General features: G+C 43.1%; 1 protein-coding gene across 4 annotated transcripts; it reads left to right on the top strand.

Annotated features, from left to right (window-relative positions):
• Positions 1–237: 237 nt before the first annotated feature.
• On the top strand, positions 238–20,122 carry ncam3 (neural cell adhesion molecule 3). Of its 4 annotated transcripts, none has more exons than XM_052494629.1 (16): positions 238–405; positions 2,276–2,347; positions 4,402–4,596; positions 5,174–5,311; positions 5,756–5,893; positions 6,035–6,152; positions 6,611–6,765; positions 9,635–9,777; positions 9,909–10,047; positions 12,069–12,236; positions 12,480–12,600; positions 14,268–14,397; positions 14,522–14,687; positions 18,224–18,428; positions 18,552–18,677; positions 19,100–20,122. In XM_052494629.1, the coding sequence occupies exons 1-16, from the start codon at positions 345–347 to the stop codon at positions 19,137–19,139; spliced, it is 2,115 nt and encodes a 704-aa protein (XP_052350589.1). In that variant the 5' UTR covers positions 238–344; the 3' UTR covers positions 19,140–20,122. The 4 variants fall into 4 exon arrangements, with proteins under 4 accessions (XP_052350589.1, XP_035607288.1, XP_035607287.1 ...); XM_035751395.2 differs by having other exon boundaries at positions 5,753–5,893; positions 12,480–12,599; positions 14,270–14,397; XM_035751394.2 differs by having other exon boundaries at positions 5,753–5,893; positions 18,227–18,428.
• The last annotated feature ends 1,976 nt before the right edge of the window (positions 20,123–22,098 follow it).

Here is a 22,098-nt window from a genome sequence, read left to right as displayed (position 1 = left end):
CCTGGGGGAGTGCAGAGTTCCTTTTATCCGGTGTTTTGGAGCGGAGGCAGGGGCCTGCGGTGGCGCCTGATAGGGTAGGGAAGGCTACTTTCCAGCATTATTTTTCCCGGTGCATGATCTGAACCGAAAATGTTAAGGGGTGTGGATTTGAGCAGGGGAGGGCAGCATGCAGAGATTTTAGAGATTGTGGGGCCCCTGTCTGCCTCCCTGGTTCTCTCCTCTTGCCTATAAAAGCATGAAATATATGTTTCCACCACTGTTGTTTTCGCGCGCAATTGCATGCAGCAGGTGTCAAGGACTACATCGATCCATTCATTGAGGATAGTGACAACTTTGAAGTAGAAATGGCTGAATCGATGCTCATCTTGAGAATGTGTTCCATAATGCTGGTCCTTGGTTTTTCAGGTGAGAATACAAAATCCTAAACACTTCAAGGTTTGAATATTTCTGTAAATAATCATATTAATTAGGCCTACTTTTATATTTGTTGAGAGTGGGACTATTTTTTGCTTTTAATTGTATTTATTCGATTATTTATTTGTTTATTTGTTCATTATTTGTCAATATGCATTTGCCTATAGTTTAAATAATATAGACACATATAGAAAAAAAATGTCACTGTTGGAGTTCATTTCTTTGAATATGTGGTATTTATGCTTCAGTGTAATGACTTTCTTCATTAAAACCCTTGAAATCAGTATATCAGAGCTGGTATAGCCTATATCTGATGATCATATCACTGCTACAGATGTAGGATCTTAATTTGATCAACCTGTTGCAGGAGAACTTTCCTGTGATGTAGGACATTTAAAACGTGGTGTGTGTTTAAAAATCCTTCTGAAGTTTGTAATTTCGACTTTGACATTTCAGACTTGATTTTCCCTTAAAATACATTTATCAACCCGTACAACAATGTAAATTCATTATAATCCACATAATAATGCACATTTCCTGTTGCTGCAGGAAATTATTTTCATGCTGTAGCAAACTGGCTCAAATTAAGATCCTGCAACTGTAGGGTTCTCCTCACAGGGAACATGGTCCACAGTTTGTGTTCTGTCATGAGATGCACTGTGCTTGTTTGTTTTACTTTTCATTAACATGTATTTAATCTTACCTAAGGGATTCAATCCAACTTTACAGAGCTAACTAAAGTGAACATTTTCCTTGCCAATTTTCCCTACATGTACAATATATAGCACTTTCAACACATTCCTCAAGTACATGAATGTGGTGCTACAGCTATACAGCATCCCGAATGCTAGGACATAGGAGAGAATACTCAGTTTGTTTATCTCTTATGTTAAAAAATAGATTTCCTTTATTCTATCTCTCAGTGTGAGGTGTACCCAGAGCAATGTCCAAGCTCATCTGTTCCTGAGACTAAATTGTAATAGGAGATAAATGCTTTTTGAATCCATCCCAGCCCATAATTTGGCAGTGATCTTTAAAATGCCAAAAAAGAGATGCCAACTAACTACTCTTATTCTAATTCCACCACATCTAAACTCATCCTAATGAACCCAGCCGTGATTGTTAAGGCTACATCATCCCTCTGCTGTAATTTGTTTTAGGCTCCAAGAGCCCCCCGACCTTGTTTTACAACAACATTGATGATAGGGGAAAGGAAAGCAAAAGTATATCCAACCATTTCAACTTTCAGTGGCCAACAAAGACAAAAGACAGAAAGAAAGTAAGTTATGAGGGGAAAGAGATGTGGCCATATAAGAGAATTGGGACGCAGACATAGAGCCTGTCTCATCCACAGCCATAGAGCCTGTCTCAGTCTCAGTACAGGAAGGAATAGTGTGCTGCTCAGGAAGTCCATCACTGCCAAGGTCCCTGCTTGTTTTTTCCTGGCCGCCTGTCGGCATGCTGCAATTAGTCCCCAGGAGCCTATTTGAAGGCCTAACTTACTATCTCCAGATTGATGTCTATCTGCAGGGCTTCAGTGTTGACAGGTGCAATTGAGACCTCTCTCCTTCTGCAGGTGTCCCAGGTCAACTGATCTCTCTTATAAATGTATAGTGTTGATGAGTGCATCGTTACAGTCTGTTGTAGAGATACAGTGTAGAAAATACATGACAGTTGTGGTTTGGTGGTATTTGATTAATCACACTAATATATTCTTAGTCAAGTCGATAAGCATGCCCAAAGTTTGGGCTCTAGGTTCTCCATTTCAATAGTTATTCCAGAATATTGAAGTTTCAAGTGGTGTTACTGTTAGGTGTCTAAAAGGTTGTTCTAATATTGCTCTTCTTCCTCACTGTGTCAGAGGCCAAAATGGAAATCATCACCAGCAAACCAGATTTGTTGCTGGGTGAGAATGCCATGCTCCTCTGCAAAGGTTGGTACAATGTTCTGGAAATATATATACGTATATACAGTTGAAGTCGGAAGTTCACATACACTTAGGTTGGAGTCATTAAAACTCGTTTTTCAACCACTGCACAAATGTCTTGTTAACAAACTATAGTTTTGGCAAGTCGGTTAGGACATCTACTTTGTACATGACACAAGTAATTTTTCCAACAATTGTTTACAGAGATTATTTCACTTCTAATTCACCGTATCACAATTCCAGTGGGTCAGAAGTTAAAGTGCCTTTAAACAGCTGGGAAAATTCCAGAAAATTATGTCATGGCTTTAGAAGCTTCTGATAGGCTAATTGACATCATTTGAGTCGATTGGAGGTGTACCTGTGGATGTATTTCAAGGACTACCTTCAAACTCAGTGCCTCTTTGCTTGACATCATGGGAAAATCAAAAGAAATTAGCCAAGACCTCACAAAAACATTGTAGACCTCCACAAGTCTGATTCATCCTTGGGAGCAATTTCCAAATGCCTGAAGGTACCACGTTCATCTGTACAAACAATAGTACGCGAGTATAAACACCATGGGACCATTCAGCCGTCATACCGCTCAGGAAGGAGACGCGTTCTGTCTCCTAAAAATGAACGGACTTTGGTGTGAAAAGTGCAAATCAATCCCAGAGCAATTAGCAAAGGACCTTGTGAAGATGCTGGAGGAAACAGGTCAAACGAGTCCTATTTCGACATAACCTGAAAGGCCGCTCAGCAAGGAAAACCCACTGATCCAAAACCGCCATAAAAAAGCCAGACCACGGTTTGGAACATGGGGACAAAGATCGTACTTTTTGGAGAAATGTCCTCTAGTCTGATGAAACAAAAATAGAACTGTTTGGCCATAATGACCATCATTATGTTTGGAGGAAAAAGGGGGAGGCTTGCAAGCCGAAGAACACCATCCCAACCGTGAAGCACAGGGGTGGCAGCATCATGTTTTGGGGGTGCTTTGCTGCAGGACTGGTGCACTTCACAAAATAGATGGCATCATGAGGGAGAAAAATTATGTGGATATATTGAAGCAACATCTCAAGACATCAGTCAAGAAGTGTCACATCCTGGCCTTAGTTCCTTTTTTATGTCTCTATTTTAGATTCGTCAGGTCGTGAGTTGGGGTGGGCATTCTATGTTTTGTTCTGTGTGTTATATTTCTAGGTGTTTGGCCTGGTATGGTTCCCAATCAGAGGCAGCTGTCAATCGTTGTCTCTGATTGAGACCCATACTTAGGCAGCCTGTTTTCCCACTATGGGTTGTGGGTAGTTTTTTTCTAATTTGTGTTTCTGTTTTGTGTTTCTGCACCTGACACCTCATTTATTCTCTTTGTTATTTTGTTGTGTTCAGTTTAAATAAAAATAACATGAACACTTACCACGCTGCGCTTTGGTCCTACTCATCATCAGACGGAGAAGAAGTTTGTTACAAGAAGTTAAAGCTTGGTCACAAATGGGTCTTGCAAATGGACGATGACCCCAAGCATACTTCCAAAGTTGTGGCAAAATTGCTTAAGGACAACAAAGTCAAGGTATTGGAGTGGCCATCACAAAGCCCACAAATCACATAGAACATTTGTGGGCAGAACTGAAAAAGTGTGTGCGAGCAAGGAGGCCTACATACCTGACTTAGTTACACCAGGTCTGTCAGGAGGAATGGGCCAAAATTCACCCAACTTATTGGGGAGCTTGTGGAAGGCTACCCGAAACGTTTGACCCAAGTTAAACAATTTAAAGGCAATGCTACCAAATACTAATTGAGTGAATGTAAACTTCTGACCCACTGGGAATGTGATGAAAGAAATAAAAGCTGAAATAAATCATTCTCTCTACTTTATTCTGACGTTCACATTCTTAAAATAAGGGTGATCCTAACTGGCCTAAGACAGGCAATTCTTACTAGGATTGAATGTCAGGAATTGTGAAATACTGAGTTTAAATGTATTTGGCTAAGGTGTATGTAAACGTCCGACTTCAACAGTATATATATCCTTAACACATTTTTTAAATATGATACATATAATCACACATAACCCCTCTTAGCTGGTGGGGAAGGAGACATCACCTGGCAGAAAGATGGAGAGGATGCTGAAGAAGACCAGATTGAGAAAGTGGATGAGACATCGTCAAAACTGTTAATCAGGAATGCCAAGATGGAGGATGCAGGACGGTACACATGCTTATGTGATTTTGACACCGGTCACAGAGATCATACATCTTATATCATCTTTGTCTATGGTAAGATGTTTAAAGTAAAAATGTTCACCTGGCTAACATGACCAAGAGTTAGTGTTGAAGGGTTTTCTCGTATTATTTGAGTATTAAGCTAATTAGTGTTGTCTTGCAAGATCAAAGACGCCACATAGCTCATATCTCTGTCACACACACACACGTTTGTCTTAGTATCCTTGTGGGGACCAAAACATGTTTTCCCATTCAAAATCCTATTTTCCCTCACCCCTAACCCTGACCCTAACCCTGACATTAACCCCAAACCCCCAACTCTATTCCTAACCCTAAACTCTAACCCTATTTCTAACCCTAACCCTAAACCTAACCCCTAATCCTAAAATAGCCTTTTTCCTTGTGGGGAATAGTGAAATGTTCCTTAATCCTAACCTTAGCCCCAAATCTCAAATCCCCAACCCAACTCCTAACCCTAACCCTTAACCCTTATTATAACCCTAAACCCTAAGCCTGAGATATCCTTTTTCCTTGTTGGGACCGGTGAAATTTTCTTTGAGGATAGTAAAACCAAAAACACACACACACAATGACCCTTTCGCTCTCTCCATCCCTCTCTCAACTCATCCAGAGCGGCCATCCTTCGGGGAAACACTGGCCTACCATGAGTTCCTGGAGGGTCAAGATGTGGTCATCACCTGCATGGTCACTGGCAAGCCGGTGGTGGAAGTCAACTGGGAGAGGGACCATGAGAAACTGCACTCTGAAGGTAGGAGGGGTACCCTCGGTTCTGATGGTTCATGTGGTATGGGGGTCTCTTAGCTTCCTAGCTACTCACACTAGCTGCTGCCTGCCTGCCTGTGACCGATGGACAGGTGGCGATGGTGGACAGGCTGTTGAGGGGCAGAAGGGGTAACGTAGCTCATAGGCTAATCCGATTTGCCGTCAAATCGAGGGATGTTTCCCGGACTCTTCCCTGGGAAACATCTGATTCAATCTGTCTTTTTCCAGAGGGACAAAACACACTAAAAATAACCATCAGACAAGCCCTGACCCTGTTTCATTTGAACACCACCATTGCCAACCTTAAAGAGAGAGCTTGATTGCTTTTTGAAGCTTGGTTATATTGATGATTAAGCAGACAGAACGTGTTCCTGACGCTGAGATGGGGCTGATTTTTCTTTTTCCTGTTGCCGTCTTTTGCTCCCAGCAGGTCGGATCACAAGACTAAAAGACAACTCTCTACAGATCAACAACATCAACAGGAAGGATCGAGGAACATATACCTGTGAGGCTAAAATCAAGGACCGGCCCATTTTCGAAAAGCTCGACATCTCCATCTCCGTCAACGGTGGGTTTACTCAAAGTGCAGTAGGGAATAAGGGATGTTTTAGGATCTTTATTTCGTACAATCTCTGTATAAACCAGAGGATTAGGTGTGTGTTGTTGTTGACTACAATAAATAATGTCTCCTCTGACCCTCCTGCTGTAGTTCCTCCCACAGCGAAGATCCATGAGGAGGTGAAGAAAGTCACGGCCGGACCAGAGACCAATGTCTCCCTCAGCTGCCTGGTCGAGGGTGTCCCCCAACCGAACATCATCTGGACAGTGTGAGTGTGTGTGTGTTTGTTCACACTGATGTGCATGTGTGTAAAGCCAGATTATCCTGCTCAAAACAGTTTGCAATAACACAGAGAGAGAGAGAGAGAGAGAGAGAGAGAGAGAGAGAGAGAGAGAGAGAGAGAGAGAGAGAGAGAGAGAGAGAGAGAGAGAGAGAGAGAGAGAGAGAGAGAGAGAGAGAGAGAGAGAGAGAGAGAGAGAGAGAGCGAGAGAGAGAGAGAAAAACTAGTGTGTATTGGAAAGTGTATGTTTGGGTGAAGGCCTCCAGTGTGTCTATATTTATGTGGTCATTTATGTCTCAGTACACCACTAATGTGGCATGCCATCCTGTCTGTGTGGTTGACTGTGTGTCTCACTTCCTGTCAACTTCCTTATCAGCAGCGTGCTAATGTTCTGTAGCACCAGGCCTCACTTCTGTATGTCTGTCTGTTGGCGCTTCCCTCCTCAGCCCAGACTCTTCAAATGAGTCCCGCTACAAGTACAACTCAGACAAGAGCGAGCTCATTATCTCGTCCGTTGTCAGGAGCGACTACGGAGAGTACATCTGCACGGCCAAGAATAAGATCTCAGAGAGCAGTGCCATGATCATGCTGGATGTCTCAGGTGTGGTTTGTTAGAGAACATCAGGCAACACACTCCTCCTGGAAACAAACAGCTGTAGCTTCGTAAGACCAAGCTTTCTCCAAAATAACAGATAAAAAATGGCTTGTTATTTGAATACTTCCTTCCAAATGTTTATGTTCCTGATATACAGAGATATCATGGAGAATTTGATTCTGTGTAAGCAACCATTTTCTGTCAGACAGTCTAGTGAGCCTGAGCCACTAGAAGCTGTTTCAGAAAACAAACCCCTTGATCCCATTCAAACCCATTACCTGTGTAACATTTTCAACCAGGGAAAAGCAGCATTGTGTGTCTCTCATCAGATAATTTATTTTTAATCTTCAGGTGTTTTCAGAAAGATTGATGGAAAGAATGGGCACCTTTGAGGAAAATGGAGAAGGTTCATGATTTTTCAATTTCAGTCAAGTTCTAGGTTTAGTATTTGTTTCTGGGGAGGGTCATGTAATTTGTAATTGATGAAATTCCAATATTTCTTAGTGTTTTAAAATTAGTTGATTATAAGGGTATATATCGATGTGTGCCCGATGCCGCACCTCATCTCTGATTCTCCACTGGTCACACAATATCAGGTATTTTGTGTGGTCTCAATCAAATGATCCATAGCCTATAGGCTACAGGCTATGAAATGCATGCTTGCAGAAGCACAGATCAAAGTTATATTTCTACGATAGAAGCTGATTAAACAGCATGATCATTAAACAGGTGCACCTTGTGCTGGGACCATAAAAGACCACTCTAAAATATGCAGTTTTGTCACACAACACAATGCCACAGATGTCTCGAGTTTTGAGGGAGAGTACAATCGGCATGCTGACTGCAGGAATGTCCAACAGAGCTTTTGCTAGAGAATTTAATGTTAATTTCTCTACCATAAGCCGTTGTTTTAGAGAATTTGGCAGTACATCCAACCGGACTCACAACCGCACACCATGTGTAAGTAACCACGCTAGACCAGGACCTCCACATCCAGATTCTTCACCTGCGAGATAGTCTGAGGAGGGGAAGGGTTGGTGCTGAGGAGTATTTCTGTCTTTATTAAAGCCATTTTGTGGGGAAAAATTCATTCTGATTTGCTGGGTCTAGCTCGCCAGTGGGTGGACCTGGCTCCCAAGTATGTGTGCCTATGCCCTCCCAGGCCCACCCATGACTGCTCCCCTGCCCAGTCATGTGAAATCCATAGATTAGGGCCTAATCAATTTATTTCAAATAACTGATTTCCTTCTATGAACTGTAACTTACTAAAATCTTTGAAATTGTTGGATGTTGTGTTTATATTTTTGTTCGTATAATTCTATCACTATCGATTGATTAATCTATTCACGTTCTGTGCAACAGAAGATGTTTAAACCCAGACAGCTTTTAGGGAAACACTTGTGACCTTCTCTCGCTGGGTTAAGCCATTGAAGAAGAGTAGCCAGCAGTTAAAACTTACATTTTTGTCTGTGTCGGTAGTCCTACTCTGTCTGGGGTGGAAAGGTAGTCCTACTCTGTCTGAGGTGGAAAGGTAGTCCTACTCTGTCTGGGGTGGAAAGGTATTCATACTCTGTCTAGGGGGGAAAGGTAGTCCTACTCTGTCTGGGGTGGAAAGGTAGTCCTACTCTGTCTGAGGTGGAAAGGTAGTCCTACTCTGTCTGGGGTGGAAAGGTAGTCCTACTCTGTCTAGGGGGGAAAGGTAGTCCTACTCTGTCTGGGGTGGAAAGGTAGTCCTACTCTGTCTGAGGTGGAAAGGTAGTCCTACTCTGTCTGAGATGGAAAGGTAGTCCTACTCTGTCTGGGGTGGAAAGGTATTCATACTCTGTCTAGGGGGGAAAGGTAGTCCTACTCTGTCTGGGGTGGAAAGGTAGTCCTACTCTGTCTGGGGTGGAAAGGTAGTCCTACTCTGTCTAGGGGGGAAAGGTAGTCCTACTCTGTCTGGGGTGGAAAGGTAGTCCTACTCTGTCTAGGTGGAAAGGTAGGCCTAACTTCAAGATTCCTCATGATGTCAGAGATTTAATAATTTGCAAACAAGGACAGTTTCATTTAAAACAAGACATTTGGCATAAAATAAATATGATAAGATAAACATATAGGGACAACTCTCTGTCCATTCTTAGCCTGTAATTTCGGTAGTTTGTGTGTTATTAAAAAATATTCTGCTAATATGTAAAATTACGTAGAATTGCATGAAAGGTTCATAAAAGGCTATTTTTTTCTCGGACCTGCAAATACGATTATAGATTTATGCAATGCTTTTACTATAAAGGAAATCTTTCCACCCATATTCTTGTCCACGGTGGTCTGCGAACCCACAACCTTCTGGTCCCGGGCCGCAGCCCTGTGTGAAATAAAAATTCCTGTGCTGTCATGTAATGCTTACAGGACATAGAACAGTTTCTAAAACTTCATATCTAAGGATCTGGTCTGTCAAAGAAGTGCGTATAAATGGTAGACAATGTTCCCTGCCATCCACTTTATGTTTTCATTATTATTTGGGGTGTAGGGGAGGGTCACTTGTTTTATTTTTCAAGCGTTCAGGGAGGGTTTAGGTCAAATATATTTTGCTGAAGGAAGGCCCATCCATTTTCATTTCAGAGAGGTCCGTTTTTCTCCATGTAACCCTTATTATAAATCACTTTCACTCCCTAACCAGATACAATGGCAATATCTTGCTGACTTAACCATACCAATACCTTGCTGGTCTTCGAAGCCATCTGAACCCCACAACAAAATCATCTTCCCTATTTAACAGAAGATGTACATATATTGTTAATAATTTACACATATATGTTTCTTATCTATTATAATTTGTTTGTTATTGTCACACAAAGCACTCAGTTTGTCCTGCCTCTTGTTCTGTGCGTGTTTACAGAGCATCCTGTAGCAGTGTTGAGCCAGGAGAAGATGGAGCTGGAGCCAGGCCAGACTCTCTCAGTGTCATGTAACGTCTCAGGACACCCTATGCCCGCGCTGCAGTGGGTCAGGAAGACCAACAATGACCACCTGCTAACAGTGGTAAGACAGACGATGCATTCACACAGTGGCAATAATTACAACAAATATTGGGGGAGAATCAGGCAGAGAATACATTTTTGTTATATTTCTCTCCTCCGAGTTCCTGTCTGGTTGTGTTTGTGTGGATACAGGACACTGGTGGAGGTCGAGTGAGAATGGAGGATGGCTATGTCCTGGTCGTTGACAATGTGACGTCCTCAGATGGAGGCCTGTACAGCTGCATGGCTATCAGTCCTGCTGGCAACGCCTCCACAGACTTCAGCCTGCAGAGTAAGGCCACCCTTGACCTTCCTACTCTGTTATGATAATACTTAGCGCTAACACAACATTCCACTGGACAGAGACGTCAGCGCAATGTGAATTCAACGTGACATCAACAAAAAAAGTAATTGGATTTTAGGTGAAAAAAATGTGAAAAAATATGAAATATGAATATGAAATATGAAATTCCCTAAGATGATTAATTTTCGCAAATCCAATCAGTTTTCCACATTGATTCAACGTCATTGCATTCCATTTTTTGGTTTAAATGACATGGAAACAACATAGATTCAATCAGGTTTTACCTTTCTATAAAGGGACAAGCAGCCACAAACCACTATAAAATTCTAAAATAACTGAAAACAGTGGGCGATTTTAGCTCAAGTGTAGGTACTCTAAACTCAGCAAAAAAAAGAAATGTCCCTTTTCCAGGACCCTGTCTTTCAAAGGTAATTCATAAAAATCCAAAAAGCTTCACAGATCTTCATTGTAAAGGATTTTAACACTGTTTCCCATGTTGTTCAATGAACCATAAACAATTAATAAGCATGCACCCGTGGAATGGTCGTTAAGACACTAACAGCTTACAGATGGTAGGCAATTAAGGTCACAGTTATGAAAATTTAGGACACTAAAGAGGCCTTTCTACTGACTCTGAAAAACACCAAAAGAAAGATGCCCAGGGACCCTGCTCATCTGCGTGAACGTGCCTTAGGCATGCTGCAAGGAGGCATGAGGACTGCAGATGTGACCAGGGCAATAAATTGCAATGTCCGTACTGTGAGATGCCTAAGACAGCACTACAGGGAGACAGGACGGACAGCTGATCGTCCTCACAGTGGGAGACCACATGTAACAACACCTGCACAGGATCGGTACATCCGAACATCACACCTGCGGGACAGGTACAGAATGGCAACAACAACTGCCCGAGTTACACCAGGAACGCACAATCCCTCCATCAGTGCTCAGACTGTCCGCAATAGACTGAGAGAGGCTGGACTGAGGGCTTGTAGGCCTGTTGTAAGGCAGGTCCTCACCAGACATCACCGGCAACAACATACAGGATGGGCAAAAAAGTGCTCTTCACTGAAGAGCCACGGTTTTGTCTCACTAGGTGTGATGGTCGGATTCGTGTGTATCGTCAAAGGAACGAGCATTACACCGAGGCCTGTACTCTGGAGCGGGATCGATTTGGATGTGGAGGGTCCGTCATGGTCTGGGGCGGTGTGTCACAGCATCATCGGACTGAGCTTGTTGTCATTGCAGGCAATATCAACGCTGCGCGTTACAGGGAAGACATCATCCTCCCTCATGTGGTACCCTTCCTGCAGGCTCATCCTGACATGACCCTCCAGCATGACAATGCCACCAGCCATACTGCTCGTCCTGTGCGTGATTTCCTGCAAGACAGGAATGTCAGTGTTCTGCCATGGCCAGCGAAGAGCCTGGATCTCAGTCCCATTGAGCACATCTGGGACCTGTTGGATCGGAGGGTGAGGGCTAGGGCCATTCCCCTCATAAATGTCCGGGAACTTGCCTTGGTGGAAGAGTGGGGTAATATCTCACAGCAAGAACTGGCAAATCTGAAGCAGTCCATTAGGAGGAGATGCACTGCAGTACTTAATGCAGCGGGGGGCCACACCAGATACTGACTGTTACTTTTGACCCCCTTTTTGTTCAGGGACACATTATTCCATTTCTGTTAGTCACATGTCTGTGGAACTTGTTCAGTTTATGTCTCAGTTGTTGAATCTTGTTATGTTCATACAAATATTTACACATGTTTGCTGAAAATAAACGCAGTTGACAGTGAGAGGACGTTTCTTTTTTTGGTGAGTTTATTTACATTTGCAGTGTTCACCGTTTTTTATTTCTAATGACAATGTTCTTATTCTTTCATCTCTGACATTCTCATTCCCTCTTCACCTCTCTGTCTTTGAACTGCTCTGCACCTCCCTATTTTTTCCCTATTTCCCCCTCATTCAATCCTCTTGTTCTCCATGTTTCTCTCATCTGTCCTCCCCCAGCCTGGCCAGGCAAAGCATCCCAGGTAAGTGGCACCCCAGGGCCCACATCGGTCCACTTCACCCTGGGGGCTTCCCTGGTGGACGGGGGCTCTCCCATCACCCACTTCACCCTCCAGTGGAAGACAGGACGTGAGAACAATTGGCAGGAGAGAGTCATCCAGTCCACAGGTAAAAAACTGACTCTCAGTGACCAATCTATTTCATACTGTAGATGATGTTTGAGACAGTTAGGATGAAGCCAATGACACTGAGGACTAGAAGTCGTATCTGAACACTGATTTCCCTAAAACCAGGGGAGGCCTCTGATGACCATTTTAGTGATATGACTAGTTATGAGTAGTTTGATTAGTTTGAGTGTATACATATATAAAAGTAATATGTGTGTTCATGTACCCTGTTGTTTGTGTGCAGACCCCCTGGTTATCAAAGATCTGAATCCCTACACCACCTACTCTGTCCGGTTTGCCCCACAGAATCACCTGGGTCAGGGAGGCTTCTCCGAAGAGATCACCGTCCGCACACAGGGCATACGTGAGTGTCACCCTCCTCTTCCTCCTCTCTCTCTCCTCACTCCCAATCACATCATATCTAGGCAAATGCAGTATAATTATTACTAATTGTCACCAACTATCATTGTTCAAACTGCATTACTTGTGTCAACAAGCTACAGTATATCCATATTACCTACTGTTTTGAGTGTCTATCTACAGTTGGAGTCGGAAGTTTACATACACTTAGGTTAGAGTCATTAAACCACTCCACAAATTTCTTGTCAACAAACTAGAGTTTGGCAAGTCGGTTAGGACATCTACTTTGTGCATGACACAAGTCATTTTTCCAACAATTGTTTACAGACAGATTATTTCACCTATAATTCACTGTATCACAAAAGTATCTATATCCACAGTAAAACGAGTCCTATATCGACATAACCTGAAAGGCCGCTCAGCAAGGAAGAAACCACTGCTCCAAAACCGCCATAAAAAAAGCCAGACTATGGTTTGCAACTACACATGGGGACAAAGATCGTACTTTTCGGAGAAATGTCCTCTGGTCTGATGAAACAAAAATATAACTGTTTGGTGATAATGACCATTGTTATGTTTGGAGGAAAAAGGGGGAGGCTTGCAAGCCGAAGAACACCATCCCAACCATGAAGCACGGGGGTGGCAGCATCATGTTGTGGGGGTGCTTTGCTGCAGGAGGGACTGGTGCACTTCACAAAATAGATGGAATCATAAGGGAGGAAAATTATGTGGATATATTGAAGCAGCATCTCAAGACATCGGTCAGGAAGGTAAAGCTTGGGTGCAAATGGGTCTTCCGAATGGACAATGACCCCAAGCATACTTCCAAAGTTGTGGCAAAATGGCTTAAGGACAACAAAGTCAAGGTATTGGAGTGGCCATCACAAAGCCCTGACCTCAATCCTATAGAACATTTGTGGGCAGAACTGAAAAATTGTGTGTGAGCAAGGAGGCCTACAAACCTAATTCAGTTACAACAGCTCTGTCAGGAGGAATGGGCCAAAATTCACACAACTTACTGTGGGAAGCTTGTGGAAGGCTACCCAAAACGTTTGACCCAAGTTTAACAATTTAATGACAATGCTACCAAATACTAATTGAGTGTATGTAAACTTCTGACCCACTGGGAATGTGATGACAGAAATAAAAGCTGAAATGAATCATTCTCTCTACTATTATTCTGACATTTCACATTCTTAAAATAAAGTGGTGATCCTAACTGAACTAAAACAGCACATTTTTACTTCAATTAAATGTCAGGAATTGTGAAAAACTGAGTTTAAATGTATTTGGCTAAGGTCTATGTAAACTTCCGACTTCAGCTGTATATTGGCTCGAAGAAAGATTAATCTGCCATAATTCACTCATTCCACTGTCACATGATCATCCTCATGACATCATCACCTGCTCGCTGACGGCTATTCATGCTCCATTATTGCCCCGCTCCTGATGACATCCTCCCATTCCATCGGCATTCGGGCCCGCAGGAGGTAAAGTACTGACGTGACAACTCTGAAAAGTCAGTTTTTCACGGATAACCAACCTCCCTAACATGACAGTAGATTTTACTACAACAGTTTCACACACTGTGAAATAAGCTGGCTGATGCATGAACACCCCTGACCTCTGTACCTACTGTACCAACACACTGCCTCTACCTGCCTCCCTCCCCAGGGGAACCAGACAGCCCGGTCCTGGTGGCCAGCGAGGGGAAGGTTGAGGGCAATATGTTCTCAATCCCTTTAACACAGTTGGACAGCGGAGGCTCCCCCATTACCCACTACACCGTCCGCTACAGAGTGGTGAGTATGCATGCGTTTTTGTTTTCCAGTGAAGAGAAAAGATCAAGACATTACAGAGTATGCAAGACCTTACACTCCCCCCCCCCACCCACACACACACACCCCTCTCCTCTCTCTTTCTTAGAATAAGGTGGACGAGGACTGGAGGGAGAAGGACCTGCCGTCCAACTCGACAGTGATCAACCTCCATGACCTGCAGTATAAATCAGACTACCAGGTGGAGGTGCTCGCCGTCAACCCCTACGGCTCCTCCAGCTCCGCCAAGTTGAACTTCAATGTCCCACAGCCTGGTAAGCTGCTATGGCATACTGTAGTACTGAAATAAAGCTTGAGACCTTCCGAGAGGTGGGACAAATACTGGATTGAGCAGAGTAACGTAGTGCTACCACCACCTTTCGATTAACCGGTATGTCAGAGTGAAGGACACACCAGAACTCAACAAAAGTATAACAAACAATTACATACTTTATTAAACATTTCATTTCATAAGACAACGTGGAGTATCTCACATAGCAGCCCTACTATATTTCTGTTGTCTATGCAAATGAGCCTGAGTAGAAAGAAGAAAACTGTGGTGTAAGGCACACACAAAACTGTGGCGTTCTGCATTAGCATCGAACAGCCCCCGTTATATGCAACTTTTCAGGGAAGTTAGAAACCAATATACACAGGCAGTTAGAAAAGCCAAGGCTAGCTTTTTCAAAAGGAAATTTGCTTCCTGCAACACAAACTCAAAAACTTTCTGGGACACTGTAAAGTACATGGTGAAAAAGAACACCTCCTCCCAGCTGCCCACTGCATTGAGGATAAGAATCTCTGTCACCATAGATAAATCCACTATAATTGAGAATTTCAATATGCATTTTGTCTGGCCATGCTTTCCACCTGGCTACCCCTATCCCGGTCAACAGCACTGCACCCCCCACAGCGACTCGCCTAATCCTTCCCCATTCTCCTTCACCCAAATCCAGTCAGCTGATGTTCTGAAAGAGCTGCAAAATCTGGACCCCTACAAATCATCCGGGCTAGACAATCTGGACCCTTTCTTTCTAAAATTGTTGCAACCCCTATTACTAGCCTGTTCAACCTCTCTTTCGTGTTGTCTGAAATTCCCAAAAGATTGGAAAGCAGCTGTGATCATCCCCTCTTCAAAGGGGGGGACACTCTTGACCCAAACTGCTACAGACCTATATCTATCCTACCCTGCCTTTCAAAGGTCTTCGAAAGCCAAGTCAAGAAACAGATTAACGACCATTTTCGAATCCCACCGCACCTTCTACGCTATGCAATATGGTTACAGAGCTGGTCATGGGTGCACCTCAGCCACGCTCAAGGTCCTAAACGATATCTTAACCGCCATCGATAAGAAACAATACTGTGCAGTCATATTCAACGACCTGGCCAAGGCTTTCGACTCTGTCAATCACCACATCCTCATTGGCAGACTCGATAGCCTTGGTTTCTCAAATGATTGCCTCGCCTGTTTCACCAACTACTTCTCTGATAGAGTTCAGTGTGTCAAATCGGAGGGCCTGTTGTCCATGCCTCTGGCAGTCTCTGAGGGTGCCATAGGGTTCAATTCTTGGGCCGACTCTCTTCTCTGTATACATCAATGATGTCGCTCTTGCTGCTGGTGAGTCTCTGATCCACCTCTACGCAGACGACACCATTTTGTATACCTCTGGCCCTTCTTTGGACACTGTTAACAACCCTCCAGACGAGCTTCAATGCCATACAACTCTCCTTCCGTGGCCTCCAACTGCTCTTAAATACAAGTAAAACTAAATGCATGCTCTTCAACCGATCGCTGCCTGCACCTTCCTGCCCGTCTAGCATCACTACTCTAGACGGTTCTGACTTAGAATATGTGGACAACTACAAATACCCAGGTGTCTGGTTAGGCTGTAAACTCTCCTTCCAGACTCACATCAAACATCTCCAATCTGAAGTTAAATCTAGAATTGGCTTCCTATTTTGCAAAAAAGCATCCTTCAATCATGCTGCCAAACATACCCTCATAAAACTGACCATCCTACCGATCCTCGAATTCAGCAATGTAATTGACAAAAAAAGCCTCCAATACCCTACTTAATAAATTGGATGCAGTCTATCACAGTGCCATCCGTTTTGTCACCAAAGCCCCATATATTACCCACCACTGCGACCTGTACGCTCTCGTTGGCTGGCCCTCGCTTCATACTCGTCGCCAAACCCACTGGCTCAAGGTCATATACAAGACCCTGCTAGGTAAAGTCCCCCCTTATCTCAGTTCGCTGGTCACCATAGCAGCACCCACCTGTAGCACGCGCTCTAGCAGGTATATCTCTCTGGTCACCCCCAACGCCAATTCCTCCTTTGGCCGCCTCTCCTTCCAGTTCTCTGCTGCCAATGACTGGAACGAACTACAAAAATCTCTGAAACTGGAAACAATTATCTCCCTCACTAGCTTTAAGCACCAGCTGTCAGAGCAGCTCACAGATTACTGCACCTGTACATAGCCCACCTATAATTTAGCCCAAACAACCACCTCTTCCCCTACGGTGTTTATTTATTTATTTATTTCGCTCCTTTGCACCCCATTATTTCTATTTCTACGTTGCACATTCTTCCACTGCAAATCTACCATACCAGTGTTTAACTTGCTATATTGTATTTACTTCCCCACCATGGCCTTTTTTGCCTTTACCTCCCTTATCTCACCTCATTTGCTCACATTGCATATATACTTATTTTTCTACTGTATTATTGAACTGTATGTTTGTTTTACTCCATGTGTAACTCTGTGTTGTTGTATGTGTCGAACTGCTTTGCTTTATCTTGGCCAGGCCGCAATTGTAAATGAGAACTTGTTCTCAACTTGCCTGGTTAAATAAAGGTTAAATCAAATTAAAATAAAAAACATAGGCTTTGAGCTTAATTACACACTAGTAGGTGACACTGCACACAAAGGTGGGAACATGTGGTTACACAGCAAACTGGACATCAAATACTCTTAAAGCATGTGACTTCACTGCAGACAGGAGCTTGGACCAATTCAAACAGTCAAAAGACCCACATGATAGTGATGAAGGCACATATAGGACCCAGCACTACAATAACTGTTCTGTCCTCCCTTCATAACCCACACTGTAATTTAAAAAGGTACTCCTAAAAACTAAACAAATTTAACAGGACTCAGCCAACAGAATAGGACACGGACATGACACTAAAAACATTTAAAAACATTTCGCTTGTCTAGCTGACGAGACGCTCCAGTGGGGTCTGAGCGTGTGCACCCTTGCTGATCCGGCAGGCATGGCAAGTTGCAGGCCGACAGTAGGTACATATCTAAGGTGCACTGAGTAGCCTTAAGCAACAACCCCCCCAAAAAGCTTTCTTATCTGGTTGTGGTCGGCAGCCCTACATAGCAGTGAATGACACCCTCCCACCATTATAGGGTGAGTGTAATATAATTGCAAGGGCTACGGAGCCTCACGTTCATCGATGGATCAGCTCCTCCGCTACCACCTTTCTGCGCTCTCACCTTATAATAGTTTTTCCAGAGTCCCGGGCAGAGCTGGCGAACAGGCACAGGTGCCAGCAATTAGTTCATTATTTGGTGATGTCATTCCTTACAAGCTTTACCACAGTCACATACTGGAAAACGGACTATTGCCCAATAGAGAGGAAAATATCTCTGAAATAAAACAGTTACAGAACAAAATTCCAGGTCAGGATAAAATGTTTTACTGAGTTTAAATAGGATTATCTCTCCCTCTCTGTGTCTTTCTCCTCTCCATCCCTTTCATCCCCTCCCTCACTCCTTCCCTCCCTTCTTCCCTTTCAGTAGCCAAGATGAATAAGGGTGGGATGGGGAAAGGGGCTGTGGCAGGCATTGTCATAGCCATCTTCTTGGCGCTATTGATCGCTGTGGACGCCACCTGTTGCTATACCAACCGCTGCGGCATGCTGATGTTCCTGGCTGTCAAGCTATTTGGGCAGAAGGTCCCTGGGATGAAGACTGTGGAAGAGGGTGACGGCACCTCTAATGGGTAACGCTGTTCTCTAGCCTACTGTCTGCCTGTTCCTCAATGTAACATATTCAGAGGGTTGTAATGTGTGTTTCTCTATATGAACCCTCCTGAGCCTCAGTTTATGTGTGTCCTTCAATGCAGAGACTTGAAGTTGAATGGGCTAGGACTACCGAGGGATAGCATCCCAAATCTGCAGACCCAAAATGGCGAAAAGAATGGGTTGCAGGCGGAGGTCACGTGCGACAAAGCGCCCCTCACCAAATTCGAGTAGGTGGCCCATGATGATGTCAGAGGGGTGGACACAGCCCACCCTCGCCCTAAACGGGTTGTGAGCCATAAGAAATGGCAAAAAGAGTCACCTCTGCACTTATAAGTCAGCAAGTGTGTTCGATCACTGACTAATTAAATTATAACTAATATACCCATGTGAAAAGTGACACCCTTACCCATTTTTTGATACCCATGTTAATTGTTAGGTATCCACCACCCACTTGCCACTGCTAGAGTCTTTGCTGACTTGAGCTGACGAACACGGGAATGCCCTTTCAGAATTAGTAGGCACACAGTCTCATTTTCCTGTATTCGCATGTGCATATTTAGTCACTGAGCTAATGAGTCATTAAATATTTGCATGGCTAGTTGTATTGAGTTGTATTTTATTTCTAACCTGACCTATCATTTCCTTTCAGGAAGGCGTCCCCCAATGGAGATCCTGCCACTGAGGCCTGAGTTACTGAACAGGAAGTGACATCCTAGTATCTGAAGAATGGAACCTGTAAATGTCAAAGTAGAAAAGAGGAAGTATTGTGAGTTGAGGGGTCTTAGTTAAATGTTTTTGGAGAGTCCCCAGGACAGTCCATGTTGAGAAAGGATAAGGATTAGGAAAGTTATCTGTGAACTGTAATGTCTAACATTGACAGATTGTTGTAATTTCATCCAGCCTTGTGTAATCTCATGTTAAGTGTTACATTTCCTTGCTTTTATGTTTCAGTACATTCATGTTATATTTCAGTACATTCATGTTATATTTCAGTACATTAAGGCGGCTGTAAATTGTCAGGGAGACCTTCGTAGTTCATTAATTGAATCATAACTCGTTATTTATTGAAGTCTATATTCACTTTAATCTGCAAAAGAATCTGTAAGTGACATATCATTATTTAATAAGGACATTTTATCCTAACATATTAACAATTTACAGCAGGGCTGCCCAACCCTCTTACTGGAGATCTGTTGTCCTGTAGGTTTTCAGTCCAACCCTAATTTAGCATATCTTCAGCTAGTTAAGGTCTTGTTGAGCAGCTAATTAGTAGAATCAGGTGTGTTAAATCAGGGTTGGACTGAACACCCACAGGACAGTAGATCTCCAGGAAGAGGGTGGGCAGCCCTGATATACAGTATACAGCATAATCACATTAACAAATAACAACGTGTCAAAATGACATCTCTTCAAGTGTTGTAATCATGCGGAATATACAGAGCTCATATATTACGGAGCTATATGATGTGCTTATTTTTAACCTAATCTGTTGTTAAATTGCAAATTGCTCATATAATAATTGTATGTTTGTATTTGTTTAATTATCCACTTTTTTACAGTTTATTTTGTACATTGTACACTGTACATTGTTTGTACATACACATACAGTATAACAGCTATGCATTTAGCTATTTAAAAAAATGTGAAATAAAAACATTCTGTTTTTCATGAACTTTTCTTGAGTTTACCATACTGTAGGACTTGTGGTCTAGAAATCAAAGTTCTCTGACCACCTCAGTGTGTTTGCAGTTGGCTGTAGTTAACTGCATCGTCATCCACTGCCTCCTTTTAAGGGGAACAAGTTTTAGTGCAGAGCTATATTTGTATTTACCTTGTAGTTATTACTAAATTACAGATACTACGTAATGTAAGCTTGTTGTTGAATTGTTGGGGACACATTTTTTGCAAGTTATTATGCAATTGTTTTGATACACATTATTTTCCTTGTGAAATTTACTTTGTGTCTCACTCACTCTGGTTATTTACCTGGGTGAAGGAGCAAGGCTGACATGGAGCTTGTGGAGTTGCGTACTTGAGTAGTTCATGTCATCAGGATCATGCCATCAGGATCAGTGATCGGCTTGGCTGACCGTCTCATGTTTTCATAGGTGTCCTCTGGTGTACACAATGTTGCTTTCTGTATCTAACAGTCAGAATACAGTCAAAATACTGAGCACTGGCCCAGGGCATAGAATGACTGTCTTGCTACTCATTGGCATACTTTAACTAACTCAAAGTTCAATGGGATTGATTTACATATTTACCATTCACTTTCATGCGAGCTGGTTTTTATTATCTAAGAAAAACAGGACAATAAATGACATGTGTAAGGTTTGTTTCGAAATGACAACATAGCCCATTCGCAATGACAAGCAGATTTGCAATGACAACCAGAGTAAGGCCACTGTTAGTGCTGTACTTTCATCTGATCACCGAACTGGGGGACTGGTTTGGTAGGAAGCTTCTTCTCTGCCGAGTTCCACTTCTGTCTGTGGATGATAAAACAAAGAGAGAATTCACCCATAAAGGCCAACTAAATAGCCTGTTGTGCTTTTTTAGTAACTTTCTACTGTGGGACAACCAAATCAGCAGTTGGTGGTTGTCGATGCCAGTATGGTATCTCTTTTGAAAGAACATTTGGAAAGAAAGAAGTTGTGTAAGTCTCAGTTGTGACATGATTACGACATCAAGCCTGTAGACAACGTATTTTAATTTGTATACAAAGCTAAAGAGGGAGGGGAATGGAATTATGTACATTTCTAAAGAAGATAGGGGAGAGGGGGCCCTTCAATGCACTATAATATATGTTTAGTTCTTTATTACGCATTTTCAAAACACTCACCTTTTTATGTAAATGTTGAGCACCACAATCACTGCAGTGACAAGGAAGAGAGCCCCAAATGCTGCCAGGACCACCATTAAATGGGCTGATTCTGGAACACAAGAGAAAATACACTACTAAAACTGACCAGACTATGGTTTTGTATATAAAATATTAACTCCAAGATATTCCACAGATGACATGCAACATCATATACTGTATACTTCATATCCCTGTCTGCATGCCATTGTTTTGTTGTGATACACAGGACAGACATCACAACAGCGTGACATAAAATAAGTGCAGAAGTGTTGCAGTACCTTTAACTTTCACCTCCAGGTCTGTGATCCAAGGGCTTTCTGGGCCATACAGAAGTACAGTCCACTGTCATCAGAATCGATTTCGTTGAAGGTGTGTTCTTTCCCCGTCCCTAATCTTAGTGTAGCATCCTACCTCGGCCAACATCTCCACCCCCCCGCAGCTCCTCGCCCAAGCCTCTCCAGGTTCTCCTTTACCCAAATCCAGATAGCAGATGTTCTGAAAGAGCTGCAAAACCTGGACCCGTATAAATCAGCTGGGCTTGACAATCTGGACCCTCTATTTCTGAAACTATCCGCCGCCATTGTCGCAACCCCTATTACCAGCCTGTTCAACCTTTCTTTCATATCGTCTGAGATCCCTTATACTACCCACCACTGCGACTTGTATGCTCTAGTCGGCTGGCCCTCGCTACATATTCGTCGCCAGACCCACTGGCTCCAGGTCATCTACAAGGCCATGCTAGGTAAAGCTCCGCCTTATCTCAGTTCACTGGTCACGATGGCAAC

The sequence above is a fragment of the Oncorhynchus keta genome, chromosome 34 (assembly GCF_023373465.1).
Source record: "Oncorhynchus keta strain PuntledgeMale-10-30-2019 chromosome 34, Oket_V2, whole genome shotgun sequence".
NCBI classification, from domain to species: Eukaryota; Metazoa; Chordata; class Actinopteri; order Salmoniformes; family Salmonidae; genus Oncorhynchus; species Oncorhynchus keta.
Note: the sequence above shows the minus strand (reverse complement) of the source record. Positions and strands in the feature narration are given on the sequence as shown.